The sequence below is a fragment of the Theropithecus gelada genome, chromosome 4, assembly GCF_003255815.1.
Source record: "Theropithecus gelada isolate Dixy chromosome 4, Tgel_1.0, whole genome shotgun sequence".
Classification (NCBI taxonomy): Eukaryota; Metazoa; Chordata; class Mammalia; order Primates; family Cercopithecidae; genus Theropithecus; species Theropithecus gelada.
Window position 1 is genome coordinate 134,390,882 of NC_037671.1, and position 13,044 is coordinate 134,403,925.

The 13,044-nt window shown below is 37.3% G+C and overlaps 1 protein-coding gene across 1 annotated transcript in view; it reads left to right on the forward strand.

Annotated features, from left to right (window-relative positions):
• Window positions 1-13,044, forward strand: part of FIG4 (FIG4 phosphoinositide 5-phosphatase) — a 127,146-nt gene that overhangs the window by 80,950 nt on the left and 33,152 nt on the right. Inside the window, exons 17-19 of the mRNA XM_025382429.1 lie at window positions 7,016-7,074; window positions 8,336-8,483; window positions 11,550-11,633. Of these exons, the coding sequence (XP_025238214.1) occupies window positions 7,016-7,074; window positions 8,336-8,483; window positions 11,550-11,633 (291 nt within the window). The remainder of the gene's footprint in view (window positions 1-7,015; window positions 7,075-8,335; window positions 8,484-11,549; window positions 11,634-13,044) is intronic.

Genomic DNA, 13,044 nt, shown 5'->3' on the forward strand with positions numbered 1-13,044 from the left:
CACGAAACAACCAGTCTCAGTGACACTGGGAAGACAGGAAGCTAGAGCAGTGCTACTAGCTAGCGTCAGATAACCACTTTCATGTCCCCACCACTCACATGCTTGAGTCACTTGCCAGTACAGGTTATTTCGAGTGCAGTTAAATTGGTAATAATATTCTCAGAAGAAACAAACAGTTTACCTGAAGCAGGTTAGTGTGACACTCTGTGGTGTGAGCCTCAGGGTCAGGTAGAGTTGAGTTGGAATCTCTGCAGTTCTGTGACCTGGGTCAAGTAATTTAAACTCTCTAAGCCTTATTTTCCTTATCTGAAAACGTAAATGCCTGGACACACCTCACGGAGTCATTGCAAGGATTTAAGGAGGAGGCTCTTTAGTGTTTTTTAACTGAAGAGTCATGTACTATAATAATATAATCAATTTTGCCACATAAATAAAATTTTTTACATACCATACGTGAGGTTAGAGCCTAGTCCATTGCACTCAAAGGCCTCTAATGTCAAGTTCTCCCGTTGTGCTTTTCTCTTACAACATCAATTTAATAGAGCCCTAATTTTGTATAAAGATACCTACCAGGCCAGGCGCGGTGGCTCACGCCTGTAATCCCAGCATTTTGGAAGACCAAGGCGGGAGGATTACCTGAGGTCAGGAGTTCGAGACCAGCCTGGTCAACATGGTGAAACTCCATCTCTACTAAAAAAAAAAATACAAAAAATAGCTGGGCATGGTGGTACGTGCCTGTAATCCCAGCTACTCGGGAGGCTGAGGCAGGAGAATCGCTTGAGCCAAGGAGGCAGAGGTTGTAGTGAGCCGAGATCATGCCACTGCACTCCAACCTGAGCAACGAGCAAAAACTCTGTCTCCAAAAAAAAAAAAAAAAAAAAACCTACCAAACACTGTAGGAGTCATTGCCAGTCTGTGCTAATTGTGTGTATGGGACCATGAACAACAGACAAAGTTGCAGGTACAGCTCTTGCAGTTGTTATTAAGTTCTGTGTTGCTTCAGGAATATTTAAAATATTAGGAAGGTCTCAGAGTTTATCTGTTTCTTATCAATACATATTATTGGAATAACCAACTTAATACTTGAGCTTACTCTCCCTATAAATGGAGCATTGCTAATTTTTACATTAAATTTATTATTAATAAAATATTATTTACATGAATTTTTGCTGACAAAAAATTTGGAACTGTGTATTTGTTGAGCGATGGGTATAAATACCTGTATTTGTATTTACTGATGACAGTTAACTATAGGTAAATATGGTTGATTTTCTGAATTTTTATATTACCTGTAAGTATTGAAGATATTTTAGATACAGCTTGGGAACAGCCATAACTCAATTTTCCACTGCAGAAATTAGCTGTGTATTAAAAGCATAATTTAAACCCCTTGCCCACCTTGAGTTACATAACAAAGGCAGGTGGTTTTGGAGTTTATGTGTTGGAATAAAAGGAAGCTGGTGTTACATCCCCATTTTCTAAAAAAGGAAATTGAGGTGCAGAGATAATGTCTTGGCTAAGATTATTCAGTTAGATGATTCAGTGAGAATCAGCTCTAAGCCTACCACTGAAAATAAAATTGTATCAAAGTAGATAATATGGCTTACTCAGTTGATTTAGATCTCCTTTTTCTGGTTGGTTGGTTGGTTGTTTTTTCCTCTAGAATGTCAAAATTCTGAAAACTGTTTTTTGGTGTCAGGGGAAGAGGGTATTGGTACTGCGCATAAACAGTTTTTTTAAAAACTTTCTAGTGTCACCCACCTGTACAGGTTATTTTGCTGACAGTTAAAGCAGCATTACAATTCTCAAAAGAAATGAACAGTTTACCCGGAGGCAGTAACAGGACAACAGCACGGAGCTCAGGCTCAGGTAGAGCTGAGCTAGAATTTCTGCAAGTGTGTGGCCTGCGACCCATTAACCTCTCAACCTCATTTTCTCACCTGTAAAATGGAGATGACTATACATACCTCGCAGGGTCATTGAGGCTTAAATGGGAAAATATATGGAAAGTACTTAATACTAGGTCTGACACAGAATAAACCCAGTACTGAAGTAGCCAGACTCTGGAAAGCCTGCCTTCAGTTAATACCTGGGTGACCTTGGGCAAGTCACTTAACTGGTCTCATTCTGTTTCCACATCATTAAAATAGAGACAATAATAGTACCTAACTTACAGCTTTCTCAGAGAATCAGATGAGATCATATAAATGGTTAGCACCTAGCTACATACAATAGGTGATAGTATTGTTACCGTCTTTTGTTTGTTTGTTTTTGAGTCAGAGTCTGACTCTGTCACCCAGGCTGGAGTGCACTGGTGCGATCTTGATCTCGGCTCACTGCAGCCTCTCCCTCCCAGGGCTCAAGCCATCTTCTCCCTTTAGCCTTCCAAGTAGCTAGGACCACAGGTGGACACCACCATACCCAGCTGATTTTTGTATTTTTGGTAGAGACTGGGTTTTGCCATGTTGCCCAGGCTCGCCTCCAACTCCTGGGCTCAAGCAGTCTGCCCATTTTGGCTCCCAAATTGCTGGGATTACAGGTGGGAGCCACTGAACCTGACCTGTTATTATTCTTTAAGGAGATAACATTCCCTAGTTTTTAATATCTATTAAAGATCATACAGGATGCCCGTAAAGTCTGGAAACTTAGATAATGTGACTTATTAATGTAATATTAATAAAGACTTTATTATTTATTCATGGGTTGTTTTGAAATTTGTGGCATGTTGTATTTTATATCGTGTTTACCAATGATACGGGAATGGTATAGATAATGGCATGGCGTATCTATGCTATGAAATAATATTTTTCTTGCACAATAAGAGAAGAGGGAATAAACCTAACTCTACCTAGAGTTCATTGGAACAGGGTCCTCTTGAGATAAGTACTTCAATGACACAAAATCTCACATTTATTGATCTGCCTAAAACCGCTAATTGAAGCTTTGTTCTGAATTTGATTAATATGGCATATAATCATCTAAGATCCCATCTAATGAACTGGTGTTCAGAATGTCACCAAGATGCTTTTAGGCATTAAGCGTTAATTATTTCATTGACTCCTAGAGTTGGGAGATTTATTGGCTTGCCCCCTGTCTGATATGTGAGTTCCCTTTCTGTTTCCCTAGGGAGAGGTAATCTGGCCTATGCTTGACAAGCTCTTGTTTGTCAACTGTTGAAGAGGCAGTTTTTTGGAACAGTTCGCTTACACAATTCTTCCTCACGTTGTGCTGAGATCTGCTCCTCTGTAATCTTACTTATTAATCCTAAAGACCTTAAAAACAAGATTTCCTCATCCACTTGATCATCTTTTAAATATTTGAAGATGAGTTCATATACTTTCAAAATCTCTTCTTCTACTGGTTGAATAGCTCCGGTTTCTTCAGCTGTTCCTTGTATGCTGTGGTTTCAAGTCCCCCCAGCATTCAGAACATCACTCTCCTCTGTGTATATTCCAGTTGAGGTCAATGTTCTTCTTAAACTGTGGCCCCCAGATCTGGGTCCAGTAATGGTCAGCGTTTGGTCTGATTTGTGCTAGCTGTTGTGAGACCTCTGGGACCATCACTCCCCTTGTCCTAGATGCTGTGTTTTCATTGATAAGCATAAGGTCACACCAGCCATCCTCAGCGTTGCCATCACAGTGTGCACTCCGAGCTTCCTGTCTGTTAGACCTCCTAAGTCTTTTTTAACATGTGCCATTGCCGCTCTGCCACATTGGTACCATTCTTGTCATGTTCATATATGCTTTGCCTCCTTCCAAAAAAAAATTAAAATGTGTATCCTTTAATGAATACTTCTAGCTTTATAGTTTCTTCAGATTTAATCAGCTGATCATCTTGATCCTAATTCGAGTACTTGATGAAAAATGTTGTCTATAGTAGGGTAAATGGCAGAACCCATTGATTTCCACGCACAGACAACTCCTTCCACATAACATTGTTTAGTGCCTTTGGTTGTAATCATTTAAACAGCTGTAGGTTTGCTTAACTATACTCTTGCCCTGCCCATATTTCTCTGTCTTGTTCACAAATATTGATTGCTTTGCTGATATTCATGAATGTTTCAGAGGGCTCCCAAGTTAGCTAGGGAAATTAAAGACAGTCTTTAAAATTTTTCCCTAACCTTCCTGTGGAACCGAGAACTCTTAATACTAGGAACTGAAAAAGGAAAGAGAATCTGACTTACTAGCTTTTTTGTATGCAAAGAAGGAAGCGACACTCACTTGGAATCTCCTGTTTTCTGATCCCTGGTCCCAAAGCAGGTTTCTGACCCAGTCCGTTGTTCTTCCTCTGGATAAATGTACCTGGTAGTAGAGGCGGTAAAGATTCCCCTATCTTGGGCTTAGTCGGCTTAGATGCTCTGATCCTCCATCCATTTTAGCTTATCTTCTCCAAGGCAGATATTTCTTTGCTTCTGAGACTCACCCAAAAGACTTGGAATCTTTTAAAAGTGTTGTTAAATTGCTACGTATTGCTAAGGGAAATACAATTTAGTAATATTTTTTAAAAGTTTATGGCCTGGTCTTAAATCATGAATACATGATTATCTTTTCATTCTTGCTCACCACAAGAATTCTGAGTTAAAACATTTTTTGTAATGTCTACTTCTTCTTCCTAAGCAAGCTGATTGTAAGCAACATTCTTTAGGGAATTCCTCATATACTGATAACTTCTCTACTTTCCTCCCCTGCCAGGGTTAGATCATCACAGAATTAGATTTACTCAGATGCATGCATACACACATGCATACACCCCTCAAACAATTAGTCCATGTCTTTTTCATTCCCCTGATCTGACAGTCTGACTTTCCTATCAGAAAAGGAAATGATATTAGCTTGGTGTGGATTGTTTTTGTGAATATATGTGAATTCAGAGAATGCATTGGCCATCTTTTTAGGGCACTTACAACACGTCTCTGTCTCATATTTGATTCTGTTACGTTGCTGAGATCAACATCACTTACATCACTTGTTGATGTCTGGTTTTTGGAATCTGTCACCCTCTCACTGATGAGCATCAAGACTCCTGTTATCCTCAGCAAACTAATGCAGGAACAGAAAACCAAACGCTGCATGTTCTCACTTAAAAGTGGGAGCTGAATGATGAGAACACATGGACACATGGTGGAAGAGAACAACACACACCGGGGCCTGTGGTGGTGAGGGTGAGAGGGAGAGCATTGGTATGAATAGCTAATGGATGCTGGGCTTAATACCTAGGTGATGGGATGATCTGTGCAGCAAACCACCATGGCACACGTTTACCTATGTAACAAACCTACACATTCTGCACATGTACCCCAGAACTTAAAGTTGAAAAAAATAAATAAATAAATTCTGGTAAATGTAAAAATTAAAGACTGCATTTGCCCATTTCCAGTATCAGCTCCGTGTTTCACTGTTCCTTAAAGATTATTGATCTCAGCTACACCAGGTCACTGGCCTGCTTGTAGAGATGCTTCTGTCTTCTGGGTGGTACAGAGTTCCCTCTTATCTTGTGTTTTTTCTTTCAGGTGCAAAACTTGTTGTGGCTAGGGAGGATAGAAACAGTACTGGAATTAAGTCGCTCTGCTTTCTCTGTCATTGTTTTCAGCTTGGCACTTCCAACACATAGAGCAGTGTCTGACACATAGCAGGTGCTTCATAAATGTGGAATGACTGAGTGAATTCTTCACAAGCAGCGGCCTTATCCCTGCTCTGTTCTTTTTATATTCAAAACCTTGTTATTGAAAAGGGGTTGGAGGGTCTGCCCCTTTGGTTTTGCTCAGGAGTTTGTCATAGATGCGGAATCTCAGGCCCCACCTACTGAATCATCTGCCTTTTAGCAAGATCCCAAAGTGATTGACATGCACATTGAATTTTGAGTAGCACTGCTGTAAAGCGTAACTTCAGTCTAAAACAAAACTTTAAGAACCTTTCCTGTCAGAACAGTGATTCGCCCCACACAATTCATTAGGCTTCATATTCCTTCTTTCATTAGTGGTTGTGTATTCTGCTTCCCATCTCTAGGAGAGTTCCCTATGTTGCCAATTTCATTTGGATACTTTCCCGTTGCTTCATAATCAGGATTATTCAATATTGTAATTTCAGCTTTATATTTTTAGAAAACCTTTCATTTATATTAAGTTCTCTTTTTAGCAATTTTTGGCTATAGGCTCTTTTTTTAATCTTTAGAAATCTGATTTTTAAAAATTCTTGATATATTGTTTTACATTCTTCTCCTTCCTAGCTCTCATGAGCTTTGACATAATATCACTTTTCCTCTAAATATTCATTTCATTAGAATTTGATTGAGAATTAAATTAGGTGTTCAGAGAGAAGGCCACTTAGGATTCTTTCAGATTCTTTGCTTATAGCAGACGAGCCTTCTAGCAGAAATCCAGACAGTTGACATTCTTTACTCTGACTAGCTTCTGTAATCAAGTAGCACGTATTTACAGTTAAAGAATAACAGGGTCTATACTACTTTCTAAGGGAACCTGTTCATTAGTACTGTCCAATTCATTCCTTAATGATTTTGCTTAACTGTTTTAACTATACACACAGATGTATACATATACAGCAGAGTAGATTCTAACTGTCAGATAACTGCACGCGAGGGAATCCTGGTTGTAGGACTTGGGTTAAGGTCCCACTTCTCACCTGTGGCAGAGTAAGTCACTGTAGGCACAGTCCCTGGGAGAAGTTAACAGCAGTTCATAGAGTCAGCTTATTACATTCTAATCCTTTTTAGCTAAAAGTAAATAACATCAGAGCATCTTGACTCTCAGGTGGATTCATGGCATTTTTGTAGATCCATGGCATAGTTGAAGGAAGAAAGTGATTGGGAAGGGAATTACTGTGTTGAAGACCTACTGTGTCAAAAGCTTTGCAAACATGTTTTAAAAAGATAAAAATTAACTTTGAGGTAGGAGGAAACATGTTACTATAGACCGTATAAATTCTTTTTTTGCAGTAAATTGTAGAAAACCAACATTTACATTTGGTTCACCTTTTTTTTTTAAATTTTTGTTTTATAGTTATACTTACTGGTGGACACCAGAGGTGATAAAGCATTTACCATTACCCTATGATGAAGGTAGGTAACTGTTTGTGTTTTAGTTTTTACACTAACATATTTTGGAATTATACCTTAATGAACTTGAAGCATTAAATCCCTTGCACATAGTATTTTATTAGAAACAAATGAATGGCTATTCAGTATTATGTTGCTGCTTTAATAGATAGGATATTATAACACCTGTTAGCTTCTTAAAGGGCAGGAATTATATTATACTTCTTTTTATCTAGGTAGGCCAATACCTTGTATTGTCTTACTATTATGTATGTCTCTCATATTTAGTCAATAAAATATATCAGCTCATCACTTTAAACTAGTACAGCTTATATTTCTGCATATTTTGGGGGAATGCGGAGGAAATAAGGACCCATTCACAAAGAGAACTTGAAACTTTTTTCCTCTGCTAAGCAGTGAAAAAAGGTACAGATGTGTGTATAAAAGTACATTTTAGTCACATTTAAATTAAATTTCATTAATTTGTCAGAGGGGCAGAAAACATTCTATATTAAAGGAATACCCTCAAGTGTATAATACATTAGAATGTTGTTGCCAAATTTAAATAATTGCCCAATTTTAAATAAAGCTTAATTCTGGCCCTGTTACTAACTCCCCTGACCTTGAGCAAGCTCATTTTCCATTTGGTAAAGGGTTCCTAGCAAGATCTCCTGCGAATCTGGAACGCTCCAATTGAGGACTCCATCTAGTCATGGTTCAGCATCCCAACTTTGGGTGGGGAAGGCCATAAAGTAAGATTACAAAGTATTTTTGGTTTTTATTAAGTTATAAATTCATTTTGGAAGGTATTTGTAACTTGAAATTCTGGGTAAAATCATTACTCATATTGCTAAGAAGGTTTAGTTGTTCTGGGAGAAAGGAAAGGGTTTTAACTATCTAACACTGGCTATTAACAGAATTTGAAACATAAAGGGAAACTTAGGGAAAAGCTGTACAATTTTTAGCTAAAACACAAAGGGCATTTATTTAAGAACAAAAATGAATTTAAAGAGCCTACTCTAAATAACTCCCTGCTCCAACTGGACTTCCTGAGGCCCTTTTGGCTCCTTAGAGCTTTTTGAACTCAGCTTTGCATTGTATTTTCTGTGTCTATCTCATCTCCTTTCTAACTGTGTAAGTGTTGGAGGCAGGAGCTTACCCTCGGTCAAGGCTGTGTCCCCCACAGAACTTATCACAGTGCTGTCTGTGAACACAGTTGATGTTACGGAAATGTTTACTTGATATAATCTCAGACTTTTAGAGTAACATGCAGTATCTCTCTTAGTTATCTGTGCTGTGAACTTAAAGAAGTTGATAGTGAAGAAATTCCACAAATACGAAGAAGAGATTGATATCCACAATGAGTTCTTTCGGCCATATGAGTTGAGCAGCTTTGATGATACCTTTTGCTTGGCTATGACAAGCTCAGCACGGTATGTTGTGTGTACTCTGATACCATAAGTATTTGAGAACTGTAATTTTCCTAGTTTGTATGTATATGTGTGTCTTTACCAGAAATCCATTCTGTAGGCCTTCTGTCAGGTGGGTAGTCAGCCTTTGTTTGAATACCTCCTGTGATGGGGAGCCCACTACTTCAAGAGGCAGCCCCTTCTATTGTTCTATTGACAGTTGGAGTTGATTTCTCCCCTTTGATAAGTTGAAATCCGCCTCCTATTGGTCCTAGTTTGCCATTTGGAATAAACTCAGTTTTTTCATTGAACACAGAAATTGAGAGTTGACGTAAATTAGTGGGAAAAGCATCATCTTTGGTACAAGAAAGGCTAGGATGTGAATCTTGGTGTAGCCACTTCCTGTGGGACCTTGGGAAAATTATCCAACTTACTACCTGAGCATCATTTTCTTAATCTGTCTTCCTCTGTCTCGCTCCTTCTCTCTCTTTGTCCTGCACACACATTCCCTGCAAGTACCTTTTTAGTGCCTGGTACAGGCAGGTGATTAATAAATGGTAGCTATTGTTATTACTGTTTTTATTAGTCACAGGACAAATCTAGTTCCTCTTTTGCCTCAAGATATTTGAGGAAGCCATATTCTTTTTTTTTTTCAGGGTAAATATCCTTCATTTTTTCTTCCGTAACTTATATGGGATGGTTTCCATTCTCTCTCCATACTAGTCTCTCACCTTCAGACACATTTCATTTTCTGTATCTCTTTTAGAATTTGATGGAACCCTTTAGGAAAAATGCTGGGACCAGAATAAGAAAATTGAGCAAAGAAAATTACTTATTATATTTTATACTAAAATTTAATTTTTTGTATTTCACATTTTCTTCAGATGTGGTATTTATATGCTTACACTTTATATGGTACATGTGGAAACGTATTCTGTGGTTTTGTTTCCTAGAAATCACTCTACATTTTGCTTCAGTTTCAGGTAGTGAGGAACAGTTTGAAATTCTTACTTGCTTGATTTTTCAATTAAACGTGTTAGGGTTTAGCAGTTTTAACCATAAGACCTTTGTCATTTCTAGGAGTTTTCAACTCAGCAAACGATAAGTGACATTATGTATATGTGTTTATATACATATAAACCCTCACTTCACATCTTTGATAACTTCTTGGAAACTGACTTTAAATGAAATGATGTTGAAAAAAACGACATTATTTAAGGACCTGCTGTACATTGTCTCACTTGAAGTCACAGTTTCCACGAACCTATCAATGACATTAAGTGAGGACTTACTGTAGTTAATTGTGTTTGTGGTAGCTACTTTCTATAAAGTCACTGCAAACACTGAATTAGTAAATACTGAACCATTGCTTCTAAGGGAAATACAGGATTAGGTTCGTAAGAGCCTCTGGTCACATCATATTTGTCAGCCAATCAATGCATAACCTAGTTTTGTGTGTGTTTTTGTTTAAAGACAGAAACATAGTTAATATACAATGAGTCCCTGCCATACAATGATTCAACTTACAATTTTTCAGCTTTACGATGGTGCAAAAGTCACATGCATTAGGTAGAAACTGTACTTCAAATTTTGAATTTTGATTCAAAATTCTTTATAATAACTTTGCTATAAAATAGGCTTTGTGTTAGATGACTTTGCACAACCATAAGCTAATGTAAATGTTCTGAGCACTTTTAAGGTAGACTACACAAAGCTATTACATACAGTAGGTTAGGTGTACTAAATACATATTCAAGTTACTATGGGTTTGTCAGGATGTAACCCCCATTCTAAATTGGAGAGCATCTGTATATTGTTGATTTATTAACATAACACGGCCAACAGCACTATAACTCATGCCTGAATGAAGCTTATTTAACACACATGTTTTCTCTGTCAGGTGCATCAAAGCTTTCTTGTGCTTAGAACCACTAAACAGCTTCGGCACTATATGTGGGGACCATCTTAAATAGCAAGATCACCAAAAAAGGCACCAAAAATGTGAAAAACATCGTGTTAAATAGACTGTGAAAAAGACATTTATTTATGATACGAGAGCAGAAATTAAGAAGCAGAGTACCCCTTGTTCAGCCTCAGCTGAGAACATAAGCATTGGGGGATTCAAAGTTTTCACCATTCTGTACATGCACATGTCTGCAGTGACTGTGAAAGTACCATGAGGATTGATTTGGGGGTTGCAAATACATGTTAGTGAGTAAGCAATCTCACAAACATGGAATCTGCAAATGAAAAGGATCAATTGTGTATGTTCAAAAAGAAATTAAGCCAGTTACATCTTTGAAACATTTTCAAACTGTTACAATAGCTATTTTAGGCCAGATTCAAGATTACTTTCTTTTCCTTCAAATAATGTGATATTCAGTCACACACTTGGAGCAGTGTCCTTGCCAGAAGCCAGGAGTCTCATCCAGCGTAAATCCTGGAACTGTTGCCTTTTTGCATCTACTGTGGAATCTGGTCTGGCTTCAGCAGTAATGGTGAGGTGGCCCTTGCATAATGTGGAAGCTTTAGCTTACCTCAGTAAGTGGTAAATTAAAAGAGTTTCTATTTAAAGTGTTCTGGCAGTGTTTTAATGAATTAACTTCAGCCTAATGAGGTAGATGTTGATATTTCAGTTCATACCACTGTGTTTTTGATCATTATGTCTACCTCCTTAGGTGGTATAGCTTAAAAATGTTATCTATGAAACTGAACAGCTTAGTGTTTTGTCATTGGCCTTTAGGCATTTAAATCTTACCTGAGAATTAATCATGATATATAACCAGATTGACCAGATAGTATACATCTTAGCAGAAGTTCAGATGTCAACACTGTTACAGTAGATGATATTTAAATTCAAAACTACTGGGCCTTGTGATCATAGAGAATTCACAATTAAGACTGATAACACTGAAATTACCTAGTGCTGTTAGTTCATGGTTTTATGTCCCTGAGCAGTTGGCTCAGAATATATAATATGTAACTCCTAGAGTTAAGAAGGCATATTATAAGAATGTGAACTGAGATGGAAGCCAATATCATCTGGATGGACAGTAATTCATATGTAATTGTGTTTTCACCTTTCTTTAGTGACTTTATGCCTAAGACTGTTGGAATTGATCCAAGTCCATTTACTGTGCGTAAACCAGATGAAACTGGAAAATCAGTATTGGGGTAAGATTTGTGTATAGAATGAAACTTTAAAGATTTGTGTAAAAGAAAAGTACTTGCAATATGATTTCCGCCAAAAACTAATAACTTCAGGTCATATATAGTTTATTAATAGCACTGGGATCGCTAAGGTGTTCAGTACTGAAGGAATTTATGGGAGTTTCAGCGGTACAGTGCATTTTATTGTTTAAATTGGGAGTATAACAGATGGCATAAAGGCAGGTGACAGATATTATGTCTTATAAATAACTCAGCATTCTCTATTTCCCAACATGAAATAGTTAAGTAAAACTTTATATTTATTGTATTTATTTTGTTGGCATCCTCAGTAACATAAAAGCAAATATACCCTGATACAGAACTTAATAGATTTTTCTGTGTATCACTATAACATTATTTTGGGGGAGACTATTATTTTATTCAGTCCAGTAAAGAAGAAGACATACTGTGCTTGCATCTTCATGCTTAAGAGACTGGAGTGAAATGTGTTGTTTCCTGGCATGAGAGCCTCTTTCCCCTTCAGTGACTGCCTAGTCTCAGTGACAGATTTCTTCTAGACGCTGGCCACATAGCCCAGTCAGGCTGCAGGTGCAGAATCCTAATTGTATGGGATCTTAATTGTATTCTAGCTATGTGTGATTTGTCCAATGGGACATATATTGATATTTTCCAGAGACACTATTTCTGTGGCTTTTATATGTAGCCTTTAAATAGCTCATGTTAAGCCCTGATCAGATGCTGTGAGGAATTTAAAAGAAGGAAGGTCTTCAGGAGTTTGGAATTCAGGGAATTCCCAGGACAAATGAGTAAATGACCAGCTGTATTAGTGTGTAGCACAGAAACGTTACCAACTTGAATTTTTACTTGCAAAAGGTCAGAGTCTGCTTGTTTTCTGCAGTATCTAACCCATGGTCATATAAAACTGCATTTTCCTTTCCTAGAACATTTCAAAATATTATGGCATTTTTAGCTCCTTACAGAGAATTTTTTAAAGAGTGAAATATTAAACATTTTTCATAAAGCAAAAAGTATTACTATAAATTGTCTTCTGAATTTAAAAAACAGAATTCTTACTACTCTTTAAATTTGGCACTAAAATGAAAGTAAATACTTTTATAAGTGTAGGATTTTCCCCCTTCTATTCCCTACTATTAAAGGGAATGTTCAGCAAATACACTTGTTTACTAATAACACAATACAATTTAAAATGTTATTTATGTCCATCAGTTGTTCATTATTTGGATACACTATGATTGATAAAAAGTTATAGGAGGGAGGGAAGTATACATGGGTTTGGCTACCCACTTTTTCTTGGAGCTTTTATGAGTTATAGCTAATTTTAATAATATCCCAAACATAACAGTCTTCTATAATTGTACCATAAGTTTTGAGAATAATGGTATCAGTTACCAAA